Here is a 16974-nt window from a genome sequence, read left to right on the forward strand (position 1 = left end):
CTGCTGGCGGCGGCGGCGGGAGTCGGGCGGCGGGCAGCGGCGGGGCGCGGCGCCCTCGCCGGCGTCCCCGCAGCTCGCGGTTACTCACGTAGAGTCCGGAGTGCTCGGCGCCGAAGAACGGGAAGGGCACGGAGAGCGGCCGCAGCCCCGAGCCGCCGTCGTCCTGCTTGGGGGTGACAGCGTCGCCGCGCTCCGCGCCGAACGGGTAGAAGTCGGCGAGGGCCACCGCGCCGCGCACCCCGCGCACCCCGAGCCCCAGGGCCGCGGCCAAGAGCAGCGCCCAGGCGGCGGCGCGCTGCATCGCCGGGGATCTGCGGCCAGGACGCAGCGGAGCACAGAGGGGCGGAGTGGGGACGGAGCGGGGGCGCAGCGGGGGCGCGGCGGGGGCGCAGCGGGGACGGAGCGGGGGCGCGGCGGGGGCGCAGCGGGGACGGAGCGGGGGCGCAGCGGGGGCGCAGCGGGGACGGAGCGGGGGCGCAGCGGGGGCGCAGCGGGGACGGAGCGGGGGCGCAGCGGGGGCGCAGCGAGGACGGAGCGGGGACGCGGCGGGGACCGAGGGCTTGGCGGCGCGTGCGGGGCTGGAGCCGGCGGGGGCGGGCGGGGTGCGAGGAGCGCGGCGCGCAGTCTGTGGGGTTCCGCGCGCTCGGCCGGGCCGCGCTCGGGTCGCCGCTCCGCGAAGGAAGGCGCCGGGCGGGACCGCGCTCAGGGCCGGCCCCGCCCCAGCGGCCGCGATTTAAATATCCAGCCGGGCGGTCACCGGGCCTGGGCGGGGCCTGGGCGGGGTCATGCAAATAAGACCGCTCTTAAAGCGCCAGGCCCCGCGGGAGGGCCGGGGCGCTCAGGACGCGCCCGCCTGGGCCTGCGCTGGCGGGGAGGCGCGGCTCTCTGGTCCCAGGCTTTGGCGAGGTGAGCGCTTCGCGGACGAGCGCTTTGTCCTCCTCCTCCGTGGGTCCCCAGTCGCCAGACTAGGGCGGGCCCAGAGGAGGGGCCTTGCTCATACAGCAGTTCTAACACAGACCCTAAGACCTGCCTGAGATGTTGGGTCTGGGTCCTTGCCCTGCCTGGGGACCCGGTCATCCCCAGTGTTGTCAGTCGGGGCCACTCGGCTTAACAGTGCCTGGATACCCTTGTGGAAGTGGCCAGAGGCCAGCCCCATGCAGCTCCCCAAGCTTTGAGCCTGTGGACACTTACTTGCTCCTGGCCCTGGGGGTGAGGCTCCGGTCTGGTTTTGTGAGGGCCCCTGGCCTGGGGGACTTCAGGGCATTAGACGAGGTATTTGCACCCTGCACAGCCACATCAGGAGAAATCCCTGGCGAGGTTTCCTGACAGGTTCAGGGTCCTAAGGGAACCTCACAGCAAGAGAATCTCCAGCAGACTCCTGGGTTAGGCGGCTGTCAGTGGGGGAAAACAAGTCCACGTGGGCTGGGGGCAAGTGGATAGATGCTCCTGGGCCTGGTGGGTGGAGTCCACAATCCAGATTCCGTGTCCCCACCTCGTGGCCATCCCAGCTCTTCTCCCGCCTCTGGGACCACTGACCTCACACCTTGCTCAGGCTCAGTGCAGGGTCCTCCCCCATTCCCCCTGCTCTCAGAATCTGGTGTTGGGGGATATGTGACTGCGAGCCAAGCCTGGAGCTCCAAAAGACAACTGTGCACCCACCAAAGACAAGCAGAAAGAGCCAGCACTACCACTGAGTTTCTGGGAGCTTTTATGTCTGGCTCTGTGTTTTTCTTTATGTCCTAAAATGTATTCAGTGAGCAAGTGTTGTTCTGCAGTTAGCCAGGAACATTAATGCAGTTTTGAAGAAATAGTGGACAAGTCCTCAGAGTGCGATGGTTTGACTCTGTGGGTTACAGGTGTAGGCTAGAATCGGGGCAGACTTGGGATTTAAGGAGGCAGCCACAGTTGGGGCCGACCTCACACTGGTACCCGCCCCCCCAGAACAAGTTCCCCTGAAACTTCTCTCTAGTTCCACTGAACTCGGTTGCGAGAGGGCCAGCCCCGGGGCCAGGCTCCTGCCTTGGGGACCCTTGGGGACCCATGCAGGACAACTGCATGGTTCCAATGAAGGATGAGAAAGGTCAAGCCCTCCCATCTTTGGAGGATGAAAGTCAGAGATGACATCTGATGGCTGGGGCTGTGCTGGGAACAGAATCCCAAGTTCACACAGCTCTCGGCAAGAACCTGGGGAGGAAGGGCACGTTCCCACTTGCTCATGTTCGCTTAAACACACACATGCACACACACTCTCACACACATGGACACAACACACACCCACACTCAGTCACATGTGCTCACACACACTTGCTCACAGACACAACACATGTGCACAGGCCCACGTGCGCCTCTTTAGCACCTTCTCCTGAGCACATGCGTCAGGAGAAGCTAGTCAAGGCCCGTTTCTGGGCTAGATTTGAGTCCACTTGGGGGCTTGTGGGGAGCAGGGCTGCCCCAGAGCCCAGCATACCCATGGGCACACAGTAGTGCCCACTAGATGCACCCAGAAAGGGACTGTTTCTCCGGACATGGTGGGGGTGGTTGGTCTACACAGGTCCCAACCACGCCGCTCAAGTGTGTCCCCGGGGCGGCTCTGTGAGGTGCTCAGGCCTAGGCCCCACCCCAGAGAGCAGGTGCTTGTGGGTCTAGGCTAGAGCCAGCCACAGGCAGACCTTTGGGTCGTGGCCCCCAACGAGGCTGTGCTTACTTGGGGCCCCTGCCTTGCTGCTTCTTTGCATTCTTCACCTTCGGCCAGTTTGTACCTGGTCTGGGAGACTGGGGGTTAACATGAGGCCCCGCCACAGTTGGGCATTACATTTCAAAAAAAAAAAAAAAAAACCCCAAAACAAAACAAAAAAAACCCCCACACAACTCCACAGGCAAAAAAAGAGGGAAAAAATGTTTTTTTTTTTTTTTCAGGTGCTAAAAATATTATCAGGAAATACTTTTCAGCAATGTGCCGTTTTAGGTTCCCCTCTGGACTCAAGGGCGCCTTTGTCTCTGCCACAGAAAGTCCACATTTATCAAAACCAAAATCGTTTTATCAAGCAGGCTCATGTTCCGCGGCCAGGAAATCTGAGCCTCCCCAGCAGACCTGTGACATTTTAGTTTAGGGCCTGAGTATGTTTGCGTTTTCGATGGGGGCGCCCCGGAGCCGACCTCGGGATACCCTAGGACTTGGGGCTCCATTCAGGGCAAGGTGGGCAGTCTCCCTCCCCACAACGCACCTGGCCTGGTTGGCTGGTCCCTGCAGGGCTGGGATAGGGACCCTGAGCAGGGCTCCGAGTGGGGCAGAAACGGCAAAGCCTGGCTGGCTGAACCTCCCAGAGCTCTCTCTCCAGGGGCAGCTGGCTGAGCATAATCTCCCCTGGAGCAGCTGATTCTTCCACGTATGTGAAACCAGCAGCCCCAGCCCCAGGTAACCCCCCTCCCACCTGCGCTGGGAACGAGGCTAGGAGGTTATAGGGCCCGGAAAGGCAGGTTGAGTCCATCTCGTGTGGACCTGGTTGTTACACTGTGAGGCTGGATGGAGTCTTGGCACAGCTGTTCCACTGAGGTAGGGATGAGCACACCTGGCTCGGGGTGCATAGCACCCCTCACACGAAGGGACAGTCCTGGAGTCCTGGGCCCACTTGGCTTCTCCCCTAATGTGCGGCAAGGGGTGCCGCCTCCGTGGAGCCCCCACACAGCTGGACACCCAGGACGGGACTTCTGCTCTTGATCTTAGGGAAATGACCAGAATGGGGTTCAACGTTTCCTTCCCGGGATGCTCACTGCTGCTTTATTTTATTAAAAAACAGAGAGGAATTAGAAACACTTTGAGCTGGAGAATTGGCAGGGAGAGGCCAAAAATGATTACAGGTGGGCTGAGGTTTGGCTCTCTCTTCCCTTCGGGTGACAAGACACACCTCGGACCGCCACAGGCAGCCTCATCCGTCTCCCCCGCCCCGCCCCCCCTCCTCCGGCCCACAGGGCAGACTCCACTTCCCGACTGTTCCACAGCCGCCAGGGACGGCCGCCACAGAAGGGCACTTAGGTGGCCCAGGCCTGTCCCTTTGCTGGGAGGTTCGGCAGCTGATGAAATCATGCTTCTGTGGCATTTTTAATGACATGGGAAGAACCGAACGGTAAAACATCAACCAAGAGTCTTTAGAAAGAGTATCGGACGTAGCATCTGCAGCATAAACAGCACCCACAGCCATCGGCCTGCCCACGTGCCAGAAGAAGGAAATGCCCAGATTTTAGGATGGGTTATGGGTAGTGGTGGTTTTCTTTTTATACGTTTTTTTTTTGGTTAAAATTTTATTTGCAGTTATTTGAAAAATATTAATGTTTTAGAAACCTGAATATCAATGACCCTGGTTCCAGCTGGCCTCCTTGGTCCTGTGGCCCATTTCCTGCTCCAGCTGTGGCCCCGTGGAAGCCTCAGCCTCCCTCAAAGGCCAGGGCGCTGCGGGGGGCCAGGGCCTGTCCCCTCAGGGTGCTCCTTCACCCTCTCCTGCCTGGTCCATGCTGTGGAAACCACAGCCTTCCTTGGGCTCCCGGAGTGGCGCTTTCTCTATGGCTCTCCTGGTCCCTGCCTTCATTCACTCCCACCCCGCTGTGGGCGTGGGGCCAGTTCTCTGACGCCCGGGAAGGCTGTAGCTCCAGATGCCTGGCGATGCCTGGTGGTCCCCACCCACAGGGGCTCCAGGGTGATGGTGCCGCCCCCAAGTGCCGAGAGCTCATAATGGTGCCAATCTGGGCAGTACCTCATAGAGGACTCACCATGCCCCTCTGGGGTGGAGTTGCCCCATTTTACAGGAAACTGAGACTAGAGAGCCTGTCCAGGACTGCACAGCTGCAGGGTGCGGAGCTAGGACTGGTCCAAGGCTGATGACCCCCAGACGGATGCTGGGGCTGCTGGGCCTCTTCCAGGCTGGAGGCCTCCACGCAGTGTGGCCAGGGAAGAAGCTGTGAGCCTTTCCCCTCCGATTCCAGGGAGGGCATGGGCAGCCGTCCAGCCCCAACCCCTGCACGCTTGGCCTGGCCCCCGCCCCAGGACCTCACCTCCAGGAGGGTGGGGTGGGTGGTGTGTGTGAGGACAGGAGGATGCCCAGCAGGGTTCCAGCACCCCAGGCACTGGGCCTCACCTTGCTCGGTGCCCTTAGCCCATCTCCGTCCTCCAGCCAACAGGACGCTGGGCCTGTGGCCTCACTGACCACATGGACATGGGGCTTCTGGGCTTCACCTGACCTCTTGCTGACTGCCCTGTGGCCTTGGTCCAGAGCAAGGCCTGTGGAGGCCCCGTCTCCTCCTCGTCTGTCAACAGGTGCCCCAGGGAGCTTCTGGAGGGACAGAGGTAGTGTAAGCGCGGTGCTTACAAAGCAAGAGAGGCCGTTGGGAGAGGAAAGCAAGTCACTCTGCCCAGTGTTAATGAGGGAATGAGTAAAAGCACCAACAGGTGAACCCCACAGAGGCCCAAGATGGCTGCCTTGGTCTCCGCAGCAACCGGGGCTGGGTTCCCGCAGGGATTTTCCCAGAGTTTATAGGCTGGAAAAGTGGGAGGCTCTGTCAGGGCTCTGACTTTCACAGGCCAGCGCTTCTCGTGGCCAGTGAGTCACGGGGACTTGCTTCTGAGTCACTTCCAGCCACCTGCCACAGGGATGGGCCCGCAGTTCCTGCATACGGAAGGTCCCGCGGCCTCTGGACGGAGGGAAGTGGTGGCCGGGCCTTGCAGGACATTATGTTTTTGGCTCCGGTTGGTGGAAATATTTTCCACGTGTTTCCCCGTGTTTATAGAGCTGAGGGCATGGAATGCAGCCTGCGGCCACGGAAGCTGGCCGGACGGGGCCTGGCGACCAGGATCTGCCCAGATCCGTGCGTCCGAGCAGAAGCAGTGCCAGGCCGGGTGCGGGCTGGCAGGGGGGCTCTCTGCAGTGGGGGGCGGGGGGCGCCGCAGAGGAGCGTCCTGGAGCAATGTCCCACGGGCCGGGGGGAGCTCTGTGCTCAGTGGAGTTGCAGGGCGCCTGCCGACACAGGGTCCCTGGGGCAGGAGTGGTGGGCTCCCGGCTGTGAATGAACAGCCTGGGGCCTCTGTTCTCCTGGCGGGGGCTCTGCTGGCCCCGGCGGCTCTCGGCTGTGGTGGGCTGTGGTGGGCAGGCCACCCGGGGGCACTGGGCAGCAGGGCTCACTTTTTGGGCCGGGAGGCCTGGCTGAGGCAGGCTTGTTGCTGCCGAGACACCTCCTGGTCCAGCTGCTTCTTCAGACTGGCCACCTGGGGATGGGGCAGGAGCTCAGGTGGGGTGGGCAGACCCTGAGGCCAGGGCCCCCAGGCACGGGGTTGTGCGGAGCTCTGTGGCTCCTGAGGAGAGGGGGCGTGTGTGGGAGGGAAACATCGGGCAGGCGGACGGGCTCACTGGTTGCCAGAAAGGGACGCCACCCACATGTGCAGGTCCTGGGGACTGAGGCCATTGCGTGCCTGCAGGACAGACCGCCTTCCATTCAGGCCACGAAAGCACTCAGGATGATAAGGAAATACGTGCTCTTTGGCTTCTAAGTTTGGCACATGGGTCTCGGTGGGTTAGGGACACTAACTTGGGGGTGACACTGGGTGGTCACTTTACCTTTCTGGGTCTCAGTTCCCCCAGCTGTAAAATGAGGGTTTTGACCTGAGGGCTCCCAGGTGTCTGACGGCTCAGAGCCCAAGGGTCAGCTCCAGCAAGTGCGTGGGGGGAGGGCTGGGGGGGGGAGGGCAGGGCAGGTCCATGCCCAAGGCCACTGTTCTCCCCTCCTGACTCTGAAGGACAGGTGCAGGGACCACCTCTGCTCCAACAGCCATGTGCCAGGCACTACTGGACACAGTGACCTCTGACCCAGGAACTGTCCCCACCACTCCCCTTAAGGACACAGAGAGGGTGATGACCTGGCCCAGGATCCTCGCTCTGCCCTTCAGTGAGCGGTGGGAGTGACCGGATGGAAGTGGAGAGTGGTCCTAGTTTCTGCTTGGCTGCACCGGGGGGTTCCGGTGGCTTCACAGCCCAACTCTTGCCCCAGCTCCTCGTGCCAAGTCCTTGTGCGGAGGTAGGGGTCTGCCCAGCAGGGGAAGAGGAGACGTCCCCACCCCACACAGGGGCAGCCCCTGGACTTGCCCACAGGCCTGCCTGACCCGGTGCTTCTCACACGTCTCCCTCTTCTGGTCCGTGCCTGGTTCACGAGGTCCCTCGACCGTGCTACCACCCCTATGGGGCCTCGGAGAGACCAGGAGAGGTCCATCAGCCCTGGGTCCTGGTTCCACCTCTGCCTGTGACTTGAGGTATGACCCTGGTAGACCCCACTGTCGTCTGGGGCCGAGCAGTGTAGGAACGGTCCAGCCCGTCCTTCCCATCTGTGTAGGCACATTCGTGGGGGTGTGTGTGGCACCCTTCTGAGACCCACACGCACCTGGACACTCCCTGCCCCTGGCCCACCCCCCAGCCCGGGGCGCAGGAAGCTCCACCGGCCCAGCTGACCTGCAGCTGTTGGTTCGGCCTCAGGGCCCTGTCCTCGTCCTGCTGCGGTCATTCCTTCTTGGCCCCTGGCCGGGCCGTGTCCCCTTCCTTCCTTAGCATCTCCTGCTCCATCTGCAAGAGCCCAGACAGCAGAACTTGCGGTAGTCTCCTGGTAGGGGTGTGGGGTCAGGCCAGCCACCACTCCAAGCACTTGGAGGGCTCTGGGTCCCCTGAGAGCAGGCTGGGGCTGGGGGAGGCCCTGCAGCCAGGGAGGCGACTGAAGGAGGAGCACAGGGTGGCCTGGCTCTGGCATCCCCCTGCCTCACGGAGCCTCGTTCCCCTGCACTCAGGCCCCCGCAGCCAGCTCCCAGTCCCTGCCCACTCACAGACCCCCATCCCAGCGAGCCTGTGTGCCCACCATCTGTCTTCCTTGGAGCTGCAAGTTGCCCAAGCAGAGCCCCTTCTTGGTGACCCTCCCCACCACGCCAGTCACGGAGCAGGGGGTTAAATATCATGTGACCGAGGAAGCAAACATTTTCAGCGGCAAGTCTGGTAGGGGCTCCTTTTGTCCCTTGTGGGTGATCCTTGCGGAGGAAGGAACTGCCGCCCCAGGTCATGCCTTGTGGGTGCTTGACAGGGATGGTCTCCTTTTGGAAGTCCCTGGGCCAGCGATGGGCCTGTCAGCAGCTGGGGCAGGATCAGAACCCAGGCCCTTCTCTGAACCAGGCTCCCTCCTCTGCCCTGCTATGCCCGCCCCGTGGGTGCTGTGCCGGGCGGGGGCCCCGGCCTCCAGGCCAGCCCTCCGTTCTGTGTCTTCCTGGGGCTGGTCCCACAGAGCCCGGAGCCGTGGTGGCCCTGTCTTGCCGGGGAAGTTATTCGGTCAGTGATAGGAGGATAGCATTACAAAAATAAGGACTCCTTTCTTCTTCAGGGTGAGAAAAACAAAGAGTTCACTTCCACTGAAAAAGGAAGTCCTGTTTCTTTAAAAATCCAGCTACACTCCTGGAAGTGCATGTTAAAAAGAGAAGAGAAAAGTGAAATCCAAAATAAATAAACGGCCACATCCGGGTTTCCCCTCCTGAGACACCAATAAAGGGTTTATGGGTTTGGGGGCCCCTCACAGCTGACCTCCTGGAACTCATTAGCTGGTCCTCCCCTCCCCGACCTGTGCTGCGGGGGGGCCCCCAGCTGGCTCGGCTGCCCTGGGCTGCGCCTCGGGGGCTGGGCCACTGCTCCCAGCAAAGGCCATGGAGGAGCAGCGTTCCCGGGACCAGAGGCGCTGGCCGACCCTCCTTCCTGGGAGGGCAGGTGGCTCTGCAGGGACTGGCTGGCCAGTGGCTTTCAGTGACTTCCTGACCTGCTGGCCTCTGTGCCTGCATCCCGCCCCCGATCCTGTTCCCAGGGCCTCTGCCCCCACTGCCACCCCACTGACCTGGCCACACCCCTCTGGAAAAGCCGCTTATCCCCGGAGTCCATATCAGCTGGACAGTGTGTGTCTGGTGGCTGGGGCCTGCCCCAGGACAGATGTCCATGCATGCTTGGGGACGCTCCCCTGGCGGTTCCAGGCCCAGCAGTGCCCTCGCCTGGTGGGGCCTCACTGCTCTCCTGCGGGCCATGTTGGCCAGTCCTTGTCGGAGAGCGGCTGGAGGCCGAAGGCAGCCGTCACTCTCACGGGGACCTGGCTGCTCCTTGCCCTTTCCCGCTCCTGCTGTGGCCGGTGGCCTCCGTCTTCCAAAGTCTGTGAGCTCAGGGCACCCACCTCCTTGTCATTCATTCCATAGGCTACGACTCGGTGTGGTGAGGCCACGCCTGGGCTGTCTGGTCCCCTGGCCCCTCTGCCCTTGGGCCACAGTGCCCAGACGAATGTGCCCCACATAAAGCCGGTCTTTGCAGGTCTCGGTGAGCAGGGGATGCAGCGGCCGGCTCGGGGATCTCCCGGATCTGAGGCGGCCTCTGAGAGGCCCTGGCCGGACACTGCTGCCCGGGGCAGCCACGAGCGAGGAATGCCCTCCCTTCTGGGTCTGATCCCCTTTACACAGGTGAGCCCACATTGGCACACCTCTCCCACACCTTGCTGGTCGGAGGGGCTGCACCGTCTGCAGACCCCTGTGCCCCTGCCTTGCCTGCTCCCCGCACATGGCTTCTGGCCCCTGCTCGAGGGGACAGACGATGAGGGTCTCTGCCCAGATGGGGTCCAGGCATGCTCACTGAGGTTCTTGGTCACGGCCAGCCAGGCTGCCAGGGCGGCAGGACACATCCATATCCTCATCTCAGTGAAGCCTTGGGAAGACCGCCCTACTCTGGGGACCATGGCTGAGGCCCTCAGCAAGCCCCAACGCCAGGACTCCTGCTTTCTCACTTCGTGAATGGGGTCACTGAGCGGGAAGGGTCCGATGCCTCGGACACCAGGTCGTCGGCCCAGCAAAGGCCGACCCCAACCTCCCCTATTGCCTCCATATTCCCCGCTCTAGTCCCCATCCTGCCTGCCCCTGGAGGGGGCTGTGAGGGTGTCAGAACCCCAGGGCCCACAGCGTGGCTGGTACCCTCTGTGGCAGGCGGCGGGTGGGCCTGCCACACACCCTGGTCCCTGTTCCTGTTCCTGTGGGGCTGAGGCAGCCCCTCCAGGACAAGGGAGCTGCCTCTTGGGTGATGTGAGGGGGAGGCCCCGCTGCAAGGTGGGCAGCCGCGGGCTGGGCCCACAGAGCCCTAAGTGGGGGTGGGGCCTGGGTGACGTTCTGCCTGGTTCCAGGGACACCATTTCCTTTCTCTGGGCCCCAGGAAGATGCTCTGGCGACCCCCACCCCCAATTTCAACCCAAATAGCTCGCTTTGACCTGTTTCATACGTGGGGACCGGATCCACTCACAGCTGGGGACGGTGTGGCTGTCAGAATCCCTGGCCAGTGGGCCCCTGGGATGGGCCCAGCCCCTCGGCCTCGCTGCCGTTCCCTTTCCTTCTGCAGGTCTGGGGGCCGGCTCGCTGTCCTGCCTCCCCTTCACCACGGGTGCCTTCCAGGTCTCCCACCGTGTAGGCCTATGTGTACCGCACCTGTTACCCTGGTGCAGTCAGCAGGGCCCTGACCCGGGGCCGTTTCCGACACGGACAGCAGAGCCGGGGGCTCCAGAGGTAGGCAGCGTGTCAGGCCGCAGAGCTCCCTGCAGCACCGTGGCTCAGATGCCGGGGCAAAGCCGGGGCGACTTGCTATGACCCGCGGAGAGCGCAGGTGGGGTGTCACCACGAGGGACGGGGGTGCGGAGGGTCACCCTCCAGCGTCAGGGCGGCCCTGGGCTTGGAGAGGGGTGCGCAGCCGCAGAGCGGGCGCTTTCCCAATCGGCTGGTGCCTGTGCCTCGCCTCCCGCCGCCGGCCCGGCCTGGACCCCCTCGGACGCTCCCTTTCCCCGCCCCCTTCCCCGCCCCTTCCCCCGCCCCCTGGAGCCGCGGGCCCGCCCACCAGCCCCGCGCCCCGCGCCCCGCGCCCCCCGCGAGCTCCCCCTGCCGGCGGGCCCGCTCGTGCGCGGCGTCCGCTCCCGCGGGGCGCGCCTCCCTGCGCTCTGCGCCCCGCCACCGCTGCGGCTGCCGAGCGCTCGGGGGGCCGGGCCCCCAGGCTCCGCTCATTCTCTCCCCCTGAGCTGCGCGTCCGCAGCCGACCCTCTGTCGTGGGGGCGCTTACTGCGGAGAGGCCTCGGGCTCTGACTCGCTCCCGCCTCAGTTTCCCCGTGTGTCTGGGTGGCTCCAGGTGGGAACCCCTGCCTCGGGCATCTCCCAGAGCCTCCCTTCAGGCCGCCAAGGGACCGATGATTCCCTAAAGGGAATGCCCCGCCCTCTGGGGCCCCTCACCTGCGGCAAGGGCTCCCGGCATCTGCGCTGCAGGCGGGCGACCTGCTCCTCCAGCAGCTTCCCTCTCTGGGCCAGGCCCTGGCCGTGCCTTCTGCTCTCATCCAGGGCCCTGTGCAGCGCATCCAGTTGCTCCTAGGGAGAGGAAGGAGAGGGTGTCTTGGAAACACGGCTCCCTGGGAAGGAGAAGCCCAGGGCGCTGGCTTGGGCCCTGCTGCAGGTCGCTGGGAAGAGGCAAGAGCAGGCCAAGTACAACCTGCAGCCATCAGGCAGTTTCGGATGGAACCACGGTGGGGAGGGGGCTGGGGTGCAGGACTTGCTGCAAGGCTCCACTTGGCAGGTCCTCTGCTGTGGTCAGAGCGGCCTCAGATGACACACCTGGAATCGCTCGCCTGCTTCCAGCCCTTGGAACGAACATGAGAGTCCTCCCGAGCCCATGGAGCCTGTTGAGCTGAGCCCCTGTGCCCCCCTCTCCCCGCCTTCTGCCTCTGAGATCTACCACCACGTGCCCCCCGGCCTCGGCCCTTCTGACCCTGCTGTGTGCCCAGGAGCGTCCGGCCCAGGACACCGTCCCCTGCCCCACAGACGCCAACGGCCCAGGCACCCGGGAAGGCCCACGGCCCTTTCTCCTCCCTCCATCCACTCACACACCCCTGCCCCATCCTTGGCCCTTCTGCCTCAGCCCGCCCAAACCGTCACCATTTCCTTGGGCACCTGCGACACCCCCACTTTCTGTCTCCGTACAGGCTCCACAGGGTGGCCCGAGCACACACGTTGGTCTGTATGTGGGGAGGGCACACTCTGTACCGCACCTGTTACCCTGGTGCAGTCAGCAGGGCCCTGACCCGGGGCCGTTTCCGACACGGACAGCAGAGCCGGGGGCTCCAGAGGTAGGCAGCGGGTCAGGCTGCAGAGCTCCCTGCAGCACTGTGGCTCAGATGCCAGGGCAAAGCCGGGGCGACTTGCTATGACCCGCGGTGCCTCCCCAAGAAGAGCGCAGGTGGGGTGTCACCACCTCCCCATGGCCCTCAGGATGAAAACTATCTAGGGCACGTGGCTACCCCTTCAAACCCACTGCCCTGCTCACTCTCGAATGACAGCCTCTTGCTGCTCCTTGCCTGGAGCACCGCCCGATGTCCTCTCAGCCCGGGGCCCCGCTGCGCTGGCTTCCCCACAGGGATGCTTGGCCTTCTTTTGGCCATCCTCCCTGCTCTGCTGCCGCTGTCACCCCTGCTTTCCCCAGGAGGACAGTGCCTGTTGTGTGTCCTGGGCCCTGGAGCGGGCACACGGTGGGCCTGGAGAGGTCCTATGAGCAGACAGGCACGAACAAGCCTACAGGAGTCACCTGGGGAACTCGCCTGTGATGCCACATGGCTTTGTAAGACCAGGCCAGTCTCCGGGTATTGAAGCTTTCCGAGTGTTTCGCAGGGGAGGTGACCAGTGCCCCTTGTACCTTGGACTCTGGAAACTCAGGGGTCACACCCGCTGGTGCTTCGATGGCGAAGTGGGGAGGCAGAGGTGTGCCGCTAAGGGGAGTCCTGTGGTTTTCTACACGGGAGCCGGTGGTCGCTTGGGCTCAAGGGGGCGAGAAGTGGAAGAACATGACTTGGACTTTAGAGACAGCCTGGAGGGGCCGTGTGGGGGCTGAGGAGCAGGCGGTGTGCCAAGGACTCCCAGGCCTCTACTGCTGGGGTGGTCCAGGACCCACTTACCAATCTGGGAAGGTGGGCAGGGGGGAGCATTTGGGGGTGGAGGTTCAGAGTTCAGTCTTGAGGGGTTCTGCCTAGGAGTCACTGGATGTGGGGGGCAGTGTCACAGAACCAGGTGGCTCTGGAGGCCCAGGGCACTGAGGGCCAGGGGAGGGGAGGCTGACGTGGTGAGAGGCCAGAGGGGAGAGAACAGGTCCCGGTTCAAGTGGATGTTAGAGCAGAGGGGGGAGGAGGAAATGGCGGCCTAGGGAGGACCAGAGGGCTGGCAGAAATCAGGAGGGAGAGGTTAATCCCCTCGATGGAATGCCCCAAAATGTTGGGCAGACACAGACCCAAAGGGGACCCTTTGGATGGGACCAAATGTTGCTGATGACCTTTGCACGTGCACGTGCGCGCGTGCGTGTGTGTGTGTCTGTGTGAGGGTGGAGGGAAGGGCGGCTCTTCCCAGAAGTCTGGCTGGGGGAGGGGAGACAGGGCCAGCAGGGGGGCGGTGGGGGGCTGCAAGAGGTGCTTGTTTAGGAAGAGGGACAGCAGGCGCGGAGCTGGAGAGGAAAGCCAGAAGGCACAGGGACCCCCTGATGAGCCTTGCAGGTACCAGCCCTCAAGTCACAGGTGCCCGTCTGGGCGGGCGAACGCAGCATTCGCAGCCGTGTGTCTGGGGGGCCTTCCCTCCCGTCCCTCATCAGTCGTCCCAAATGCTGGCGCGACTGTAGCCCTGCTCGTGGAGGAGGCGGATTCAGAGGAGGCAGGAGAGTGACCCCTGGCAGAGGGGGGCAGTGGGCTGAGCCTGGACGTACTTCCTTTTGTCTGATGCTTTAGTGCTTCAGAAATGGACAGTGGGGAGGTCAGTGCTTGTGCCTAAAACGGCAAGGTTTCAGCCTTCCCTGAAAGTTTGGAAACTACCATTTTCTGTTTGTGCACATTTCCAGGAGAAAAGCAGAGGTTTCCTTCAAATATGGCTTAAATATTTCATGGTATTTTAAAGAGGCCCGAACCACTTATGTGAAGCATTATGCTCCTCTTGTAATGACTCAACTTTTATGGAATTAAAATTAACCGTAATAATTGAATGGTGCACCCTTTATGAACATTGCCTGCTGTGCCACTGAGTTCTCTTCTGGTGTCGCTGTGGTTCTGAGTCCTGGTGCCGTACGAGATGTGAGCTAGGCCAGCGAGCCTCGTAAACCCATGTTCAGTCTGAGGGTCCAGGTAGCCGCAGGAAAGTGGGAACTGCAGCCCCATGCAGGGTCCTGCCCTCTGGGAGCCCTTGGGCAAGTCCCAGGAGAGCCCAGCACCAGGCAGTGCTCAGATGTAAGGGGGACTCGGTCCCCTGGACCAGGGAGCCCAGGGTCTGGTGCCGGACACCTCTGGACTCTGCCCTGTCTGCCTGCCGGTTTGTCCATCCTTGTCCCAGCCCCTCCTGCTTTGACCATACCAGCCTTATCATCAGCTTTACTATTGTTTTTCAAAATTTCCATTAAAAATCTCAAACATACACTCTTCTCCATAAACTTTGCGATTAGCGTGCCCTGTTTCCCTCCAATCATACCGTAAAAAAATAGACAAAACCAAACCAAACAAGCAAACAACCAACCAACAACCTACAAACAAGGAACATATACACAGATCCATCCAGAAGCTGATCGAAAGATCCCAAATGCCCCAGAGCCTCACCCTCTCACCAGTAAAACTAGAGGTAGCAACAGAAAGAGACACAACTGATGACTTTGAATTGTCCACATGAAAATAAAGAGCCATAGTTCCAAAAAAAAAAAAAAGAGACACAAACATGTCATCGTTATTTTAAATAACCCTTGCACTAAGAAGGTAAAAGGGAAACTCCTAGAAAACTGGTAAAAAGAAAAAGAATTCATGTCAGAAATCCATGGCACGCACACCAAACCACAGGTGGGGAAAACAGGACAACACGAAATGCTCTGTTGAGAGAGAAAGTCTGCACGTAAATCCGTCACTTACTAAGTTTAAGAAATGAGGAAAATCACAACAACAACAACATTAATATAAGCCAAAATGAATCACTGTAGGTAAAAAAAAATGAGAAAAGAAAAAAAGACCAATAAAACAGACGAACTGTTGGCGGGTCGAATTAAGAGAAACGAACAGAAATCTCCAACACCACAAAACAGATGTGGCCACAGAGAGATACGATAGAACCTCGGCGTAAGAGAGTTCCAACTCCAGGTAGAACTCCAATGTAAATAAAATGTGAAACAAACAACACGTGCGGGGCCTCGGCGATGCATTTAAAATTAGGAGCCGGAAGGCCAGCAGGTGGCAAAGGTCGGAGGAGGCGGGGGAGGGAGCGACCATTGTCAAGGGGACGGAGGTGCGGGCCAGTCCTGCGCAACCTTCCAGGGCGGCTGAGCTGGGCTGGGCAGTGTCCTGCAGACGACAGAAAAGGATGGAAAGCCCACCAGTCCACTGTATGAAGATAAAATAATCGGAACACCGAAACTCTGAGGAATTTGATGCCCTGCAGGGCACGGGGCATCGCATCCAGCCGGGTGGACCCTGCCCACCTGTGTGGCCTGCCTTGCCCAGTCTGCCAGCCCAGGAGCTTCTGGAACCGGACTGACGCTCAGCTGGGGCCCTGGGAGGAGGGTTCTGGAGAAGAGGACGGGCGGGTGCAGAGCCGCGGGGTGGCTCTGGCCCGTTTGGTTGGCGCCACGAGGACCCCTCTCGCCCCTCTGATGGGAGGACCCCCCACCCCCGGCTGCCTCTCCCGGGGGTGTGTGTGGGCCCGCGCCCCCCACTTGCCCGGAGGCCACCAGCTGCCTGCAGGACCCCCACGTGCAGTGTGGGGCGCGTGTCCTGATGCTCTGGGCCCCGTTCTGCATTGTTGATCTACTGAATTCCCAGGGTAGCCCTGGAAACGGGGAGGGATTTGCTCTCAAACAAGAATCTTACTGTTTGCATAGCACAGCCTACCATTTAATTAGAAAAATATGTTTTTAATTAACTTTCTCTTGACAAACACATTGGCTCATGTGAAACAGGGGAAAACCCGGTCCGTGAAAGTGAAAGCAGCCCTGTCAGATGCGGACCTCACTCTAGCACACCCTGGCGGCCTGGCCTGCTGACCTGCTGAGGGCGGCGGGGGCAGGGAGTGCGGCCGCGGGGCCTGAGCCCCTCGCCCCCTGCACACACTGCTGCTTGGATCTGCTGTTCGTCAAAAGGGCCTGGGGCCTCTGGGCCTCCGGTGGGTCTGAATCCCCCTCCCAGGTGCCCACCTCAATGGCCAACAGGTTACAAAAATTGGGAAAAACCTCCCTCAGGGTTGGAGACCAGAGACTTTGGAGGTTCCCACGAGATGGAGGCAGACGGAACCAACTGGTCTAAAAATAGGAGAATTACCAGAATTCTAGGAACAACTTGACATGATGCTGATAGATTTTAGCACCGACACTTCACTGAAAAATTGAGTCAATTCTTAAGGAGAAAAATGAACACGGATAGAGAAGATCTGAACAACATCCGAGCCCTCTGCACGCATGTGAGGAAGCCTTGCATGGGAACCTGCCAGAACCCTAGGGACGCTGACGCAGAGCCTGGCTGGAGGGGAGGCCTCCAAGGCCCCCAGTCCCCTGGCAGGCAAGTGCCGGAGAAGAGGAGCTCGGGACGTCCCCCACCACAGCCGGCCGTGCCCCCCCGAGAACGGGGCCTTCACCCTCCTGGTCCCTGGAACAGGAAAGTTCTGGGACCGCTTGGTGCTGCCTCCTCCTCGGCCCCGCAAACTCCCCACAGCCCCTGGGGGCTCCCCTTTCTGTCTTTCAGTGTCAGCCTGAAATATCTGGACAGGGACAGGTGAAGTCCCAGGTGGGTCCTCCCCACTCCTGACTTTGAACCACACCCCCTTATTTTTTTTTTTTTAAAGATTTTATTTATTTGACAGAGAGAAACACAGCGAGAGAGGGAACACAAGCAGGGGGAGTGGGAGAGGGAGAA

General features: G+C 61.4%; 2 protein-coding genes across 6 annotated transcripts in view; both read right to left on the reverse strand.

The window, feature by feature from the left end:
* Window positions 1-380, reverse strand: part of SNED1 (sushi, nidogen and EGF like domains 1) — an 83863-nt gene extending 83483 nt beyond the window's left edge. For all 5 annotated transcript variants that reach the window (XM_035006703.1, XM_035006701.1, XM_035006702.1 and 2 more), the window contains exon 1: window positions 89-380. In XM_035006703.1, the coding sequence (XP_034862594.1) occupies window positions 89-301 (213 nt within the window). In that variant the 5' untranslated portion in view covers window positions 302-380. The remainder of the gene's footprint in view (window positions 1-88) is intronic.
* Window positions 381-6166: 5786 nt separating this feature from the next.
* Window positions 6167-16974, reverse strand: part of CROCC2 (ciliary rootlet coiled-coil, rootletin family member 2) — a 66205-nt gene continuing 55397 nt past the window's right edge. Inside the window, exons 30-31 of the mRNA XM_035008318.1 lie at window positions 11303-11434; window positions 6167-6253 (exon numbers count right to left, since the gene is read on the reverse strand). Coding sequence (XP_034864209.1) covers window positions 6167-6253; window positions 11303-11434 — 219 coding nt within the window. The remainder of the gene's footprint in view (window positions 6254-11302; window positions 11435-16974) is intronic.

This window comes from Mirounga leonina, unplaced genomic scaffold (genome assembly GCF_011800145.1).
Source record: "Mirounga leonina isolate KUSES-001 unplaced genomic scaffold, KU_Mleo_1.0 Mir_151, whole genome shotgun sequence".
Lineage (NCBI taxonomy): Eukaryota > Metazoa > Chordata > Mammalia > Carnivora > Phocidae > Mirounga > Mirounga leonina.